Source organism: Ictalurus punctatus, chromosome 12 (genome assembly GCF_001660625.3).
Source record: "Ictalurus punctatus breed USDA103 chromosome 12, Coco_2.0, whole genome shotgun sequence".
Taxonomy (NCBI): Eukaryota; Metazoa; Chordata; class Actinopteri; order Siluriformes; family Ictaluridae; genus Ictalurus; species Ictalurus punctatus.
Window position 1 is genome coordinate 5807435 of NC_030427.2, and position 18464 is coordinate 5825898.

Consider the following 18464-nt stretch of genomic DNA (forward strand, 5'->3'; position numbering starts at 1 on the left):
ACTTTTTATATCCACTATATTCAGCCCTTACAGTTTTCCCTTTTCTTTTTTGCCTCTGGCTACAACAGTTTGCAAAGGACATAGTTTAAACGGACTAGTATTTCAAAACACTTAAACGATGAATGGCTGTTTTGACAATTTTAAAAAAAGTTATCTTCCCATATCTGTTGGCAGACCTGTAATAATTTATCTGAAACTTATGACGCATTGTACTTTGCCATTTTGAACTTTATTTTCATAAAATCATACAGTGAATATACAGTGTACAACTTCGAAACTAATACAGAAAGCAAATTCTCACTCTCAGGACACCACTGAAGTTCTTTATCATGGGTTGGTGAATCAAAAGCCTAATTTCCTGCAAAATGCACATTACTTAAACTCATCTGCTGCTTTGTAATTAAGACTAGCTGAATTTAGCACCAAAACAGAGTACAAAGATTCCAAATGCCAAATTTCTAAAAATGCAACAGAAGTACCACATGTTTTCCCTTAGGATTGCCCTCAGCCACTCACTGGGGGCAAATTTAAGTTACGTATTTTAAAACAAACAAAAACAAACCCCGGGACAATTTGCACTGATAAGTATAAAATTATTTTGATTTATTGTCCAAACCTTGGCATGGTGTTAAGTTTTGGCTGCCAATTCATTTCTTTGATAGGAGGAATATTTGGCCAGAAGTCAGTAAATGAGGATTTTGATTGATTTCAAAAGGACCTTAAACATTAAAAAGCTCACACTACCCCGAAAAATAGAAGTTTCACGCATACAGGTGGCATTCAACATTCAAGTACCAGTGTTTTTGTACGTTCTTTTGGTCAAGTTAACATGAAATGATCACTTTTTGGTTTATAAAAATAAATATTTCTCAAAAATGCTTAATAAATTACACAAACTAGCAGCAAAAAGTAGAATCTAGTAATCTATGTGCAAGTAGCTAAATTCCCCATTGCCGATTCCCTGGTCCCAAATTAATCCTGGCTAAATACCGAGAAACCTTCCGTTTTGTAAACAAGCTGCATTTTTAGTCTTTACACAAAATATTGGAAGCTTAAGAACACACACTGAAGACTTTTATATAAAACTCTTGATGTGCAATAAAATAACTTTTTGTAAAACTTCATGGGCATAACATACAAGGGCCTAAACCTAAATAGCACCACTTGTATCAAGTTACCACAATACTGGTCAAGTGCATCCACTTCAGTTCACCATTTTTACCTAATTTTTTTTTTTTTCTTTAAACGTCAAAAGGCACAACATGCTTGAGGAAATCTATTGCACTTCAGTAAAATGTATCGTGCCCCCCTCCTTCACACCTCAACTGCTTAAAGGGAGTGGAAATCACTGTCAGTTGCAATGAGCAACTACTGATCTAGTCTCCACGCCATCACAGAGGTCCTCAATTAACTTGAGGGAGGGAACGGGAACTGTAACCATTACTTTGGTGTTCACCAAGAAAACACCAGCTATTACCCAAAAAAAAAAAAAAAAAAAAAAAAAAAAAAGTTTATTGCCCAAAACTCCAATTACACTAGACTTTGCTTCCCTCTGTACAATATTCCTGATTTTCCATCACCCCCAGCCTTCAGAGGTCTTGCAGGGAAGCTGTCTCTCTAGACCACAAATATCTGACATTCAGCACCACGTTTGAGTGGAAATGAAAACCTCCATGACATTCTTTGTTACAAAAAGGAAAGCCTGCTTCAGAACGTTGTCGGACTATCTCCTTGACCAAAAAAACAAGAACACTTGCCATGAGCATTGCTGCAGAGATGGGCTTGGCATTTAAGGCCTGTCCACTCTGACACTGGTTCTAATATAGCAACCTGAACTGTTCCAACACAATGGTTCATAGTCCACTGGTTTATCCATTTCAAAAAGTATTTAGTAAAAGTATAACAATTGCCATGCCACAAAAGTTCAAGTAAGGAACAAAATGAAGAAACTGCACACCTCCAATCAGCTAGCCTGTTACTGAACTAGCTGCCTGAAAATGTTTTGATTCACATAAGAGCATACGAGTCTGCATCCAAACATTGATGTGAATGGAGGTACAAACGGCTCACTTCATTGTTACTGATTGGAATGACTTGCTAAATCCTTTTCAGATGACTACCACATCCCTTAAGAGGTACCTCTCCAGGATAGAGTGAGCAAGATTAACATTTTCATTAAGATCTTCCTCCCTTTGCAAAGCAAGGGTAAAAACCAATGTAAGGAGGGACAGGTACATTTTTGAAAGGAGCCTGGTGACCCTGTCATAAATTTGATGTTCAGAACAAGGTTTCGACTCCAAAGCCAAACCTTGCCAAGGTTTGATTAATCTTAATTTGTGCTTTCAAAAATCAAAACACTTTTGAAGAAATTAAACTCACAAAAAGCAGAATTATGGCCAATTTTCAGCCATTTGATGTTTAAAAGTAACAAGACAGAGTCCAAATTCAAAAATGCACAGTACATTGACAAAAAAAAAATTCTCCTTTACTACAAAGAAAGCAACGTGATGTAGTGGAATAAAAATAAACAAAAACGCCAATACAGGCAACATTTCCACTTCTCTTCCTTTTTGTCGTTCTACAAACGAGCAAGTCTGGAGACAGGTTCCTCCTGTGGCCAATGTCTCCTAGAGCCAGTGATGCATTATTCCAGGATATGGTCAGAGAATCACAGGTGTTAATGTACTGTAGAGTTCTTGAATGCTACACAGGGTTTATAGCCTGGTTTAATTAGATGTGGTTTCCATTCAGTGAGTTTGGTGTGGGGGCCCACTGATCATGGGGAGTGGAAAGGTGCATGTGTGGTTAAGCAGTTAGTTTCCCCACCAGTCCACCTGAGAGTAGTTTCCACCATAACCATCACTGTTGTAGAAATTTCCAAATCCCCCTGTGGACACAGCATTCCAGATTATAGAGAGCAACATGCAAAATTAGAAGAACTATACTGCATACTCAAAACTTGTGAAGTAGTTATGTGACAAGATATTAAGGAACCAAATGAATGAGTGAAACGAACCCTTAGCACCACCAAATCCACGGCTGCCACCATGGCCACCAGCATTACGACTGCCACGATTCCCAAAGCCCCCGCTAGTGGTGCTGCTGCTGGTTTGCCGGTAATCCCTGGCTCCAAACGCCCCAGAGAACCTAGCAAAAGGAAATAAACTTAAGCAAAACATGACAAAAATCTTTACTCGGATTTAGCATTGCATAACGAAATGTCAGCTCAACTGCCAGTCCAATTACCAAAGATTAAAACACAGAAAGCAGAAAAATGCGTCACCTCTTTGCGCGGCCACGGTTGCTACCCTTGTGCTGGTGCTCATAAGCCAGGCTTTCCAGCCAGGATGGCACTTCCTGTTTGGCCTCCACCAGGATGTCCAGGAGGTCTTTTGTAATGTTGCCATTCTTATCATTAAAGAATGAAGTTGCAAGACCTGGGGAAAACAGTTCATCAGCCCACCAACAAGCCTTACTCAGGAAAGAAATACACCGATTGCCGATTTGTTTAAGATTAACACAAGTTGATTAACTTTATACCCAACACAATCAGACAAGTCATTACCAAGATTTCCCACACGACCCGTACGGCCTATGCGATGAACGTACTCCTCAATGTCACTGGGCAGGTCGAAGTTGATTACGTGTTTCACATTGGAGATGTCTAGACCACGCGCAGCTACCTGTGTGACAAAGAAATCTCAGAAATAGAAAAGACAAATATACTTTCACTCCAAGATAGGGAAAATGAATGCAATAAAAGTATAAAGAAAGCATACAGCAGTGGCAACCAGGATTGGGCATCTCCCAGAACGGAACTGATTAAGTGCCTCCTCGCGATCTCTCTGTGAACGGTCACCATGGATACTGGTGCAAGCGTAGCCCTCACGGTACAAAAAGTCCTCAAGTGCATCAGCACCCTTCTTGGTTTCCACAAACACCAGAGTCAAAGATTCTTTGCCTGTGAGGGGAGGAAGGAAATTATTTTGGCACAATAAAGCAGCATTAAATGTAAAGACCCTTTCTATGAAATGCAATGTTTAACTCAACCCAAAGATGATAACAGTTCAACAATTCTGTTGGGGCAACATTTGAGGCTTGAAAGATATGATATGATGAGGGAACAAAACATTGATCAAATATTGGTCCCATAAAAGTAACTCTTGCAACAATCACAATGCAAACAAAAAGGAAATACATGATGTGTCGAGTGCAAGTCAGAACAAAAAAAAATAAAATAAATAAATTTACAGAGTAATGAGACTTGCAGTGCCACTGGGAGCGAGGGTGGGGCGGGTAAATAAGACTATACTTACCAGGTTTCTCACTGTTTTCCCCAGAATTGTCCTGAACCTCGCCTGGTATGACTTTGGATAAAACCAGATCTCACGATAAGCTTTACGTATTCCTACGACCCTGAACAGTTTTTCGATTTACACTACAGATGATTAAATGCTTGGGAAAATAGAGAAAGAAATAATACTCCTTAGTTTCTTCAATTTAACCTATTTCAAGACTGTAGCATTGCTAAATTTTGTACATATGACAAAAGTGGCTGACGTAGGGAGCTGTTCTCATCTCAATGACCTGTTAATTATATAAGACAATTATATAGTTAGAAATATTTCAATCACCTGTGGCATTCAGAAGGTCAAGCAAGAAGGATCTTTTATCACTGTCTTCAACCCAAACCACTTTCTGGGTAATGTTCTCAGAGGTGGAGCCCACACGGCCCACAGCCAAGAAGATGTAATCTTCCAGGAAGTCCCGTGCCAATATCTAAAACAAGCCAGGATCAGTCAATCCCAAAAAAGCTGATTTAACTTTACTTTTTATTCTTTTATCTATTAAACATTTATGATAATACATTAAAGTGAATCTTGGTGAGCAAATAGGCAAGCAGCAAATTTTCACCCAACACAAGGACAATGTAGGAGTCAGAGGAATTATGATGGTAATACTTTCCCACAGCCTTGAATAAAACAGTACATCATATTAACTATATGGCCCATTTTTCCTACCTGGATCTCCTTAGGGAAGGTGGCACTAAACATCATAGTCTGGCGCAACCCTTTAGGAGGCATAGTGTCCTGCTCCACAATACGACGGATCTGTGGTTCAAAACCCATATCCAGCATCCTGTCAGCTTCATCCAGGACCAAGTAACTGCAACATGAAGAAAAACACACTCAGAGCAAGTAAATGAATAAAATACACTCTTGCCTCAAGTTTTATAAACCTTAGTAGGCAGTTTCAAAGCAGGTTTGTGCAACACCAGAAGGCAATAATTAATCTCAAAGACGGCATGCAACACCAAGACCTACTTACTTGCAGTAATCCAAACCAATCTTGCCCCTCTCCATCATGTCTACAAGACGACCCGGTGTGGCAACTAGCAGGTGGCAACCCCTCTCCAGGTCACGAATCTGCTGGCCAATGTCAGCTCCTCCATATACTACACATGGGCGTACTCGAGAACGATACGCAAACTACAAAGAACGCAAAGTCAAGTGGGAAAATTTTGATTTATATTACAGTTAACAAAATTATGTTTAGTGATCTGAACTGCCAAAAGTTACCTTCCTAGCCTCATCATAGATCTGGAGAGCCAATTCCCTAGTTGGAGCCAAAACCAGAGAAAGGGGGTACTGCTTACGGCGTCCATATCTGCCATTTTCCTACAACAGTGAAGAAATCAGTTAGGGCACGTACAAATGAACAATTGTTAAAATCAGACACAAAGACAACCCCAGTGCTAATCACAAGCACATACACAAACTCACCTGGACACTGTTCTTTGCAGCCTGTAAGGCCTCTCCTGGTCCATCTGTGTATATCCGACTCAGCACTGGCAGCAAGAATGCTGCTGTCTTACCAGAGCCTGAGAGGAGAACACAAGAGGACATTAAGTACACAACTTTCATACACAACATTGCAAAGGTCACATTAAAATGGTGCCTAACCTGTCTGTGCACACGCCATCAGGTCTCTTTTGGATTTGATGATCGGGATGGCATATTTCTGGACTGGAGTGGGGCGCGAGTAGCGGGTCAGACTGATGTTTCCCATGATAATCTCACCCATATCTATGTCATGGAACTGCATCACAAAAGCCATGTCAAAATTCATATTTTTCATAGATGGTGTATTCAACACGAACCACTAGACAGATTCAGTTCTATAGACGGTTAAGTCAGGGAGGATTCTGAAAAAAAAACCAAACAACTGAATCAAGATACTCACACTTTCAATGTGTTGAGGAGAGTTGTGGCCAGTGGCTTCAACAGGAATGTCATCATATTTCTCAAAGTTAATCCCAGTGTTGCTTCCAGAAAATAGCTCCCTATGAAGACCAAAATACAATGCCATATGCAAAAACACCTAGACAGTTATGCATAATACAGAGAAACAACTTTCAAACTATGCTCAGCTGTACAAACAAAATTGCTTTTCACTCACTGGCCATTTTATAAGGAGCACCTGTACACTTTTATGCAATTATCGAATCAGCCAATCATGTGGCAGCAGCACAATGCAAAAAAAAATCATGCAGATACAGGTCAAGGACAGTTAATGTTCCTTTCAAACATCTGAATGAATAAAAGTGCAATCTCTGTGACTTTGATTGATGTTTGTACCAGCTGGGATGGTTTGAGTATTTCAGAAACAGCTGATCTCCCAGGATTCTCACACAGAGTAAAAATATGTTTTTAGAATCTTTTTCCAAATTTATTACAAAATCACAAATTGACAAGGACAAGTATTCAGATGCTTTGGTAAGGCACCTCAAACTGAGGTTCATTGTTTGATTCAAGTTACTTAAAACATCTCTAGAACTTGACTAAAGGCAACCAGTTGAAAATGCAAATTATTGCACATGGATTTAGAAGGGCACACATGTACACATGTATACAAGATTCCACAATGAACAGTAAATGTCAGACCAAAAACTAATACTTCAGAGTGGAGACACAGATCTGGGTAAAGGATAAGACCATTTCTAAAGCTGGACTGTAAATGGAGGGACAAATTTCCCAGGTTTCATTAAAATGTCTTCATTTTTGTTGTGAAGCTGAATGAAAGTCACAGGTTTGGAACAACATGAGGGTGAGTAATTGAAGACAGAATTTTCGTTTTTGGGTGAACTATCCCCAACTAATATTAAATTCAAGTTCAAATATTAAAAGTAAATATACTTTTGATTCAATTTGGATGCAACACTCCAAATAAGAACAAAAAGAAACATCCAAAACGAATCAAAAATCCAAATCAATCACTCCAAACAAAATTTGTCAATGAGTTTTTATTTCACCTCTAGAGGCTGCTCTTACACTGCAACAGGCACAACTGGGCAAAACTATTGGTGTGGATTTTTGCTGATAACCAATAGTTCTAGCAATTGGTTATCAGGGACAACTAATCGGCAAAACTGATCAATCAGTCAGCCTCCAATAGTGAAGTATGGCATTGGGAGCAATATGCTGCAGGAGTGCTTCTCAGAAGCAGGAATGTTGGAGACTGGTCACAATTGATTGAAGAATGAACGGAGCCAAATACAGAAAAGTCCATGAAAAACTGAATCCAACCTCAGACTGGGGTGAAGGTTCACATTTCATTACCGCAGCAAAAACACTGGTGTGGCTTCGGGAAAAGTCTCTAAATCGCCTTGATTGGCCAAGGCAAAGCCCAGACTTGAACCCCAAAGAACATCTTTGGAGAGAACCGACAGGGTTCCTACAGCTTAACTCAAGTTAGATTTAAAACGTTTGAATGCCACTTGGAACGAAAATTAAGGCCAACTTTACAATAACCAAATATCTGAACTGCACATGATCTTTGCACGAATAGCTGACATGCAGATGCAGGTGTTTGGTTTTTGTGGTTTGGTTGAGGCTCTTTAACATTAAAACAAATGTGTCATTGTTAGCATCAGCGACTAGCTGATCTGAGATGCATGGGACTAATCCAAACTTGCTGATGTAGACGGTCTTGTAAGAACTACAGGCAAAAGTGTGGCCAATTTCAGAGTCCGGGAACATTGCGTGGAATAAGTCTCCTACTCCCTCATTTGCCTTGCATGATTGCCATTTTGTCACTGTTCAGACACCACAGTACCTCTGCTTTCAGTGTAGGCGTACACCTGAATGTTGTCTGGATATCTGTTGCTGCTTACCCTGGTGCCGGAATCGGAGATAGGGGTGGAGACAAGGGTAGAACAGAACTGGGAAATACCTGGCGTCTGTTGGCGGGTTAACATGGCAGTTTTGCATTTCTCACTTAGCCTGTGGGATTCCACTGCCTTGAGTTCCATCATGCCAAGTTTGAAACACTTCTAACAAGATACACAGTGCCTCGAATGCTTTGCCTGGTTCCGGTTTTAGCCATACCGCAAAATCTTGGTTGAATAAAATTTTCCCACCCATGTCGTCACTAGCTAGCAGACAGTGCATCCGCTCTGAGCATCCAGGCCTCAAAGAAAATATGAGTGCTGTTAGTTCCACTATCCTGATCAGAGTGACATTAATGTGGGAGGCATTAATAAATAAAGTAATTTCAATCTCAGGAAAGAGATTAATAAAATACTACTTCCCATGACAGCATTTTTTAAGAATTTTGAAAGACTGACTTAAAACATTTTAATACCAATTAAGGCCTCATTTTTTAGATTAATAAATTTAATGCCCTTTAAAGTCTTTAAAAGATCCACAGGAACCCTGCCTGAAGATGGCAGTTCACAGACCCTCTCCAATCAATCATAGCTTGAGAGGATCTAGCAGAAACTCTGGTAGAAATTGCCCAAATCTAGATGTGCAAAGCTAATGCAGCCTTATCGAAGAAGACTTCGAAGTTAATCATTCAGACCATTCATTTATTATCTAAATAAGAAATTTGCATGCATATAGAAAAATGTAGACATCGTCGACAAACATTCTCTCACTCTGTTACTTGAAGACAATATTTCCTGGTGGATTCACCACAATGACTGGAAAGTTCAAAGAAGCGAATGTAAGACCATTTGACCTTGCTGTGACCTTGACCCTGTTTGGATCGATTATAAAATAAGCGCTGTTCATCTGCTGATTCAATATAAATCCTACAACCATTTAACCACCCATTCTTGAGACACTGATAAAAGATAAAAGAATAATAATGGCAATAAAAAGAATCTCAAAGAAAGGTGGATGGCCAGACAACCCAAAACCATCTAGGCCCAATAAGTCTTCTGTTATCAATGCCCAAACATTTGGCCTAGTTTCATTTTGGGTGGAGTTTGAGATGTAGTTGAGGTGGACATTTTGCTAAGACCAGGCAACCTTGTAGCCCAATATTTAATTAGCCATGTTTACTTTTGTTCCATTATACACTGAAGGAGGGTAGTAAATGGTCTGCACTTATATAGCGCTTTTTAACCTTAGCAGCTCTACAAAAGCACTTTACACTGTGTCCCATTCTCCCACACCCACCGGGAGCAACTTGGGGTTGCCAACCCTGCGATTAGTAGACAAGCAGCTTTACCAGAGCCACCCTGTTACTGAGTGTATGTATGTGTAAATACTGTGTGCATGTTTGTTGACTCACTGTTCCAGCCTTTCATTGGGAGTGAGAGGTTTGGACCAGTCCTCCTCATCTCTGGAATCATCGACCCACCGACTGTTTCCGCCACCCCCAAAACCTCCACGCTCATACCTAGGCAAATCAGTCAAGAGTTTAGTGAAATCACCCACCAGGAACACTCAAATCAATAACAGCACAAAGGTCTCTGTTCAGAGGCTCCAGGAAACTCTTTACCTTCCTCTGGACGATCCACGATCATTGTAGAAGGTAGACTTGGTCCGGTCAGAACGACCACCAAAGCTATTATAGGCATTATCTTTTGGGACATTCCATCCACCACCATCTTTGTTGTCATAACCAAAGCCTAGCATCAAAAATATTCACTTCAGAATATTAAGGTAAGACAAACACCAAATAATACACTGTTCAAAATTTACTCCTGTGTTTCAGTGAAACTCAAACTAGTGTGCTTTTGTATTCACCTGTGTTTTGAACTGGTTGGATGACATAGGAGCCACTGCCCCTGCCTCTGTAAGCACCTCCTCTTCCGCCGCGATCATTATGGGTGGTACGTATGGGTCCACGGTTACCGAAAGTGTTGCTCCCATTCACGTAGTTGTCACGGCCATCGTGGGAACCATTTACAAATCCATTGCTTTGTCCAACATCCCATCCACCTGGAGAGTCTTAGAGTACAATTCACAATGAATCAATTACTCATGAAAATAATCAAGGGAAAGAAAACTATATACGCTACAAGTGTAGCCAAGAGTTTCTGCTATAAAATCTGAAACAAAACAATTTTATATTCCGACATGAGAAATAATCAAATAAGCAAAAGGGATGCTGACTGGTTTGATTAGTAGTTGGTTGCATCTACCTTATTTGGTTAATGCAGTGCTCTCCTTATATGCAATAAATTCCCAGTTACCCAATACATTGAAAAGATTTGCAGTTCTTATGAGAACATTTTCCTTTAAGCCTCCAATATTTCAAGACAAGGGTAAAACTTTAAGCCACATTAAGGGGAAAAAGTCATAAAGGACCAGAATTTATTCGTCACCATCTGCTCCAAAATAAAATATGTAGACAAGGCAAATAACCCAAAGGCCATCAGAACAGAGACTTACAGCTCCTTCCTGGTGGCACTGAGTAACCACTCTGTCTAGCAGAGGAATAAGCTCCTGCTAAAAGAAAAAGATATTTATAGTCAGGAGGGGTTCAGGCCAAAAGGGCAGGTTACATGGGTGAGTAAAACAGGCCAGGTCTGTGGTAACCATAATGATGTCACATAGCACATGACAATTTTGAGTTTTGGATGCAGGCTGCAAAATTGTGGACCAGTTGTTTGGCGTAATTTGCAAGTTGCCCAGATGTGAAGCATTAACAAATGCTTACTGCTCAAACATGATCTCAACACCAAACAAACAATGGTCAGAATGGTAATCAACAAAAACAACCACTAATCAATTCCCATGTGCACAGAGAGAAATCATGAAAGGTTAGAGTGTAAAAATGTGTTACCTTCTCACATATGAACAGAAACACTACCTTTAATTTTGGGCTATTGGTAGGAATTGTTTGAAATTTAAGTTGAAATTGAATAATTAGATTAAAGTCATTTTAGGACAACTGTAGAGTACTTACAAAACTGTAAGTAAAGACAACGGTGTTCAATAAAGAAGCTAAATAGATGCTTCATAATGTTAATGTAATAATAGGAATACAAAAATAATATAATATACTGTGTGTTCAGCTAACAAAAATGGTTGGGAACCCCTGATGTAGAGGATGGAAGATAACTGAGCTGAAGAAAACAAAATAGACAAAGTTTGTCCAGAAAGCTTGTCAAGAAAGTTACACAAAATTTGCATGCTCTCCTCCAAATTGATATTAAGAACACTTTTTAAACTATATATATTAAATGTCTTTCATTTGTTTAACACCTGTCTCACCCTGTTGTGTCCACTCAAACTTTTTCAGCCTTTTTTTGTCTCACTGGTATGGATTACTCCTTTACTGCTGTTTAGAAGAGGATAGGCCTTTAGATGTACAACAACCACTGGCATGTAACAATTTCTCTGCTTGCACCTTCTTTGAGTATTTCACAGAATCTGGATAGCCTGCAACTTTGACTGACCCTGCTATTCCTGAAATACTTTTTGTACAGCAAGGGTTGATAGTTTGCTATGGGGCATGTCAGGTGATAAAGATTCTAAAATTATGAACCGCTACCAGTTATCATATAGTAAAGAGAACAAATATTCAGTTACTGAATCAAGATCCACAGTACTTTCTGAAACTACTGGAATGCTTTTGTGGTAGACTGAAGACATTTGGGTTTGAGATCAAAAGATGAATATGAGAAGAGTGTTTAGAATTTTAGCTATTTCCTGGTATTGTATGTTCAACGACATAGAATATACAAACTGTGCAATTTGTAGGCAAGCAAAAATACTGGACCATGGTTGCTTCTGGAACAGGCTCACTATTTATCGATTATGTAACTCATGATGCAGAATAAATTCAGAAGTTTACAGGAACATTTTATCCACCAATTTACAGAGAAAAGTATCCAAATTAATCTGGAGGAACTTAATCATGCAGCAAGACAATGATCCAAAACTGCCAAACTCTTGGAGAGTTCTGCAAATCCTGATCAGTCATCCTTCTTTTAGGGGTTCATATGGTAGCCATTACTATGTATAATTTTTGTTTCATCCATTCATGGCATTTGGCAGATGCCATTATCCAGAGCAACAATTCTCATGTTTTATACAGCTGAGCAGTTAAGGGCCTTGCTCAAAGGCCCAGCAGTGGCAGCTTGTTGGTTTGGGGTTTGAACTTATAACCTTCCAATTAGAAAGCCAACATCCTAACCACTGAGCTACCACTTCCCAATCACCCCATACACCCCACCCACCTCAGAACCCAAAAAGGGGATGCACAAGTTGAGCAGTAAACATGCAGCAGAGATACAGGAATAGTGTACTCAAGCTACCATGTAAAGCGCTTTTTTTTTTTAATTTGTCACCTGTTATGATCAGTAAAGATTGTTAGGGGCCTGTTCTACCCCAGTTTCCCACTGGGGTTTATTGTTGACTCTTAACATGAGCTTTGAGAAACAGTAATGAGGAATATCACTTACCATTCTTGGAAGCCTCTTTGTTCCTTAAATGAGGTGGAATGTAGCGCCCTGATGACAGACAGCTTTTGTTAGAATGTCAAAATTACAAAGAAATCCACTCAAAAGTTCACCATTTACTCTACTGTCTGACGGACAGGTTACCAAGCCTAGTCCTGGAGAACCCCCTGTCCTGCACATTTTAGTGTTTTCCCTGTTTCCAAAACATCTGACTTAACTAATCAGCTAAATAACAGCTCTTCTTGAATTGAGAGTGATGGAGCAAGGAAAGCCCTACAATGTAAAGGAGAAGGGGTACTCCAGGACCACGGTTGGGAACCTGTAGTCTAATGCACCAGAGAGCTCAGAACCTGATCATTGCAAGTCATCTTTGCTGTCCCATTTGAACTTCCAACCATTTACGCTACAATCATTATCCTAGTTTCGACCCCTTAGTGACCAAGATCAAGTGCTTCTGAACAAATCACTGACTGACCCGTTGTCCACAAAGATTTACTGGTTTCATTAACATCATCACAAATCTAATCAGACAGAAATGAATACTCACTACCAGTGCCTCCTCCCTGGGCATCAGATTTCAAGTCTAGGGCAGCAATCTGAAAGTGGGAACATTTTGTTAAATGGGAGAGGGGAAAACAGAGCACTGTGCAATCAGACACATGGAGAAATTACACAATAGTAATGACAGTAACATGCAAAGAGTAGGTCAACTCTGTGTCCAAGTTTGTGTGCTTAACTATTTGTTTATTTTGTTTTTTCAGTACAACAGCAGTATGACAGCCAATAGCCATATCACTACATCTCATGGACAAGAGTAAATGGGGATTTAAAAAAAATATTTTTTTAATGTTATTTTATAAAAGCACTAGGGCAAACTAAAACTAAAGGTTACGACCCCATGTGGGATCGCTTGATTTACAAATGGGTCATGAGAGAAATTTTACAAAAATAGTTTACAAAATCAACATTACAAATATCAAAGGTGGATTTTGTGTTAATATTTTGAAATGTTACTGGAAGTCACTTTCACACAAGCCACATTTAAACGAAAAGGCTATATAATTTTTTTCACTGTTTTGATATTGTACTAGCATAGTTAAGCAATTAAAAAAAAAAAAAAAAAAAAAGGAAAAACTTCCTGGTCCATCTAAACAAGCCACTAAACAAAAGCAGCATTATGCTCACAATTATGTACTATTCTAGACTTGAGTAATAACATGAATCGGGCTTCCTATTAAAGTTTGTGCTTGAATTTTAAAAACCGCTCATCTAGCCTTTAAACCTATTAAATTCCATTTTACATACCATTCTTCTGGATTTTCTAAATTAGTGATTCCCTTTAAATGTAAAGTCATAAAAACAAAAAAACTATTGTGTTTACTCAGGTTGCCTTTGTTTTATGTTGCATTCCTAGATCTAAAACTACTTAGTATGAGATACACAAAAACAGAGGATATCAGGATGGGGGTAAATACTTTTTCACAGCACTGTGTGCATGTATAAAAATTAGTTTATATGATATATTTATGCTTTTTTTTATGGACACACAAAAAGCACAATTAAACTACAGTACCTCACCTTTTTTGTACCTTGTGGTTTTTCTAACTCAGCCTTTAAGCATATTGTTTTACTTATGATCGTTTTAACATTACAGTTCTTACTTGCGCTCCCACTGTTTATCACCACGTCTAATTTGTGAGTGAGGAGCAACACGACCTCATTACCAATAGATCGCTCCCGTTAGTGACAACAGAAGTTACACTGCATGCACACAAATACAGTATATAATGACAAACTTTAAATAAACTAAACTTTTTAAGAAACTCTCACCAATTTCCCCAGCCCCTTGCACATAGTGGAGCATTTTGGATATAAACATAAGTTTGTGCAACACTGTCATGCTTCCATGCTCTACAAGCTCCACTTTGTAAAGTTTGCAAGTTACAATCTTCATTGCATTTAATTTAAAATGCAAAATTGCCTTAGAGGACTTGGAGGTCACACTCCCCCCGCGGTCACCTGACGATTATGGCTCCATCAGATGGTGACCGAGGTCATGTTGGGCATAAACGGTAATGCTGACTAACATTTAACCGAAGAAATTCATTGTCGTTGACTCTGGGTATTCTGCCAATGCTAGCAGGGCCGTATTATGTGCGTTTGACGTCATGCCACAGACTAGAAAATGACTTATACTTCTGGTTAATTAAAAAAAAAAAAAAAAAAAAAAAAAAAAAAAAAAAAAAAAAAAACCCCCACGAGTGTTCCATTCGAGACAATACTAGGGCTGCATATTTTCATAATCGATTATTTGACCGATCCCCCCCCCCCCAATTAATCGGATGGGGGGGGGGGGGGGGGTGTTCACTGCCAATTTTTCCATTTATTTAAAATAAAATCCACAAAATGAGTGTTACGAATAGAAATATATTTGGATTTTAGAAAGGTAATATAGTTGAGATGAGATCACTAGTTTTTTTTTTACCAACCGGAAGAATACGGCGCACGACGTCAGATACGTAATACAAACGCCATTAGCTTTAGCCTAATACCCAAAGTCACCGACAATGACTTTGTTCAGTTTAATATTCATGTCAACGTCACCTTTTATTCCCAAAATGACCTCAGTCTCCATCAGACAGAGGTGTAATCATCAAGTGACTGAGGAAGAAAGTCCTCTAAGGAAGGGGGGAATTTTATATTAAACACCACAAAGATGTGCATCAAATAGTGATGCACGAGCACCAACTTATGTTTATATCAGAAATGCTCCACTGTGTGTAAGGGGCAGGGGAAACTGGTGCGAGTTGCTTAAAAGTTTTAGCTTAATTTAACTTTATTGTCATTATATGCTGTATTTGCAGTGTAAGTTCTGTTTATTATAACGGAAGTGATCTATTAACAAGGCCACGTCGCTTCTCACGCGCAGTGTAGACGCGCTGATACACAGTGGGAGCGTAAGCAAGATCAGTAATGTCTAATTAAAACATTGTGATCAAAAGTAAACACGTAAAATAATATTCATAAAGGCAGTGAGTAACAGAAACCACAAGGTGCAGTGAAAGTGAGTTATTATTAATTTAGGACTGCAGTTTAATTCAGTGCTTTTTGCACATCCATAAAAATAATGCATAAATATAATCTAACAAAAATGTATATATAAAAATAATAGCATTTATGCATTATTTTTACGGATGCACAAAAAGTATCCAATTAAACTACAGTCCTACATTAATTATATATTTTCTGGTGTGTGTGTGTGTGTGTGTATTGGGTTTTTTCTTGCTTTGGACAAACAGTTGTGTAAAGTTTTAGTCTGAAGTTTATATTTTATTCTAAATAAACAAACAAACAAAAAAAAGGCACTGAAAGTTAGTCCCACCATCCAATTAATCCAAAATAATAATAGGCCAACTAATCGATTATGAAAATAATCGTTAGTTTCAGCCCTACACACAACCCTACCACTCAGGTCCACGCCTAAAAAACTTCCACAGAAATATAATTTTAATTTTCCCCCCACTTTCACAGACTGATTTTTCCCCCCAGCATCAGTTCTGATCATAATTACAAAACATTTTCAGAATTTTGACCCCTTAAACACCAGTTCCTTTACATAATGCAAAACTCTTCAAAGCTCAGTAACCTTCTTTGACTCATAAATGGGGCAGTAGGGATTTCCAGTACAATATAATTTCTTTCAAACTTTACACACAATTTTCAGTACATACATACAAACTACAACTCTGATATCCATTCAAACACACCCACACAATTACAGCTGCATCATTTATTCTGTTGGTCTGCAGTGCTCTATAATACAGCAGACTCAGGAAAAAAAAGGAAAAGCATGTAATTTTCCCCAGAGGCTAAACCTGAGAAAATACTACACACTGAAATTTAAAAACAAAACTCAATGTTTTGAAACCTTGACAACAAAATAAAAGCCTGTTAACACAGAACGCAGGATTTTATGCGTAACCGTCACAGGGATTAAATATCACAGTTTGGATGGGTTCCAAGGGGGATATTTTTGTCCTTAAGGCCCTGAGCCTTACCTATTTTGCATACCTAGTTTAAAATGGATTTATGAAAGCAAATGTGAAATATTAAAAATCCAATAAAAATGCACACCTTTTGCAAAATGTATGTTGTTTGCATTAACACAGACACATTTATATATATATATAAATATATAAATTCGGTAAAAGGAATAAACTTTCATCCAAGTACAATGTTTTGCCAGCTTTCTTTCACAAATGTGGTAAGGATAATGGACACAATGGGAAAAAACTTCACATTGTGGATAATGTGACCCCCACCCCCAAATCTGTGGCCAAAATTTTGGGAACCCCTACATGTGGGAGATTAGTCACTTGATTCAAAAAGTGAGATTCCTTGCCTAATTTTACAGGTAATTAACTGATCCACCTACAAAACGTCAGCAATACAGACTTGACTAGAATTGATTCCTCAATGTTAATGGGTCAGAAGGCCTTGAAGGCTCAGCTCGGACCCTACTGAAAGAAAGGATGGATCTCAATAGGTAGCCGTTTAATCTTCATCTGCTCTGCTTATTAGACTGAAGACTTAGACTAAAATTCATCTGCCAAACAAATAAATGGAACTGATTAAGTTTCTATGACATAATGGCTAGGACAGTAGCAACAACTATTATTTTAATCCCAGGTTTATATCAATGTGATTTTTACTTTATGGTTTTCACAGACGCTCCATAGAATCGAAAACTAATAAAATTATTATTATTATTTTAAAAATGTGTTTAACAAAAGAAAAAAAAACCCACATATGCAAGTTTATATGGCGAAGCTATTTAACTTTTATGGAAGCTGTCGTGTGCCAGCTAGCAAGTTTAACCATTACACATTAAATATATTTGTTACAGGCGTTTTGTAACTTCACAGACGTTCATTTAAACAACACAAACTAGTCTAAGTGAACTTGTGGAACTATCTGATAACACTGATCGTGGGTTTACATTAAAGACCGGTGAGCAGCGGGCCATGTTAGCTGAAGCTAGCCGTGTTAGAGAATGGCTGTTACAGAGCCGCTTCAATGTGAAGCGGATTTAGCATTCCACACACACACACACACACACACACACACACACACAAAAAGTCTAATATGGCGACAGAAAATGGCCAAGTTTACTTTTATCCGCCAGCATTTTGTTCAACAAAAATTAATTCGCCGCAAGAATAACCGGTAACTGTTGGGCAAACCAAGCGGCGCAGTTAAGTATGCAGTACCGCCGCCATCATCACCAGGGCCTCCTTCTACACACTCAGCCTCCATTTTAGCCAGCAAATTACGACACGCAGTTACAGATAGCACCGGTTAGCACAGGCTAGCAGAGACAAACGACATCATTTACTTTACTTTACTCCACCAAATATCCCTCGTTAATATCTTTAAGAGATAAACTATTCGGACTTACCTGCTGTTCTAGACCGTGTGCATTTTCAACGGCCACATGACTCATAACTAAAGAGTGTTGAGGATGTGTTGCTCTGAGAAAGGGTTTCTTTGTTTGCCGGTATGGTATCTTCTGGTCTCCTTATGCGCTTTAATCGACTTTTAAACAGAACTGTTTATTTGATCAAAACTATATTAAGCGCATATATATATATATACACATTAACAAATACTAGGCTTTTATTACTGTTTTATTCTATAAAACTATGATTACCTCCGCGCGACCGGGTTTAAACCTAAACCTTCCAGCTAGCCTGCGTCCGTGATG

The 18464-nt window shown here is 38.7% G+C and overlaps 1 protein-coding gene across 5 annotated transcripts; it reads right to left on the reverse strand.

The window, feature by feature from the left end:
* Positions 1 to 207: 207 nt before the first annotated feature.
* ddx3xb (DEAD-box helicase 3 X-linked b) lies at positions 208 to 18451 on the reverse strand. Of its 5 annotated transcripts, none has more exons than XM_017481105.3 (20): positions 18159 to 18451; positions 13248 to 13296; positions 12704 to 12751; positions 10686 to 10739; positions 10038 to 10241; positions 9790 to 9919; positions 9580 to 9687; positions 6244 to 6343; positions 5964 to 6099; positions 5784 to 5881; positions 5580 to 5678; positions 5329 to 5489; positions 5022 to 5166; positions 4635 to 4779; positions 4317 to 4367; positions 3780 to 3961; positions 3566 to 3683; positions 3284 to 3437; positions 3017 to 3147; positions 208 to 2887 (listed from the first exon to the last, which is right to left on the reverse strand). In XM_017481105.3, the coding sequence occupies exons 1-20, from the start codon at positions 18201 to 18203 to the stop codon at positions 2814 to 2816; spliced, it is 2232 nt and encodes a 743-aa protein (XP_017336594.1). In that variant the 5' UTR covers positions 18204 to 18451; the 3' UTR covers positions 208 to 2813. The 5 variants fall into 5 exon arrangements, with proteins under 5 accessions (XP_017336594.1, XP_017336593.1, XP_017336595.1 ...); XM_017481104.3 differs by having other exon boundaries at positions 10686 to 10742; XM_017481106.3 differs by lacking the exon at positions 4317 to 4367 and having other exon boundaries at positions 10686 to 10742.
* Between the last annotated feature and the right edge of the window lie 13 nt (positions 18452 to 18464).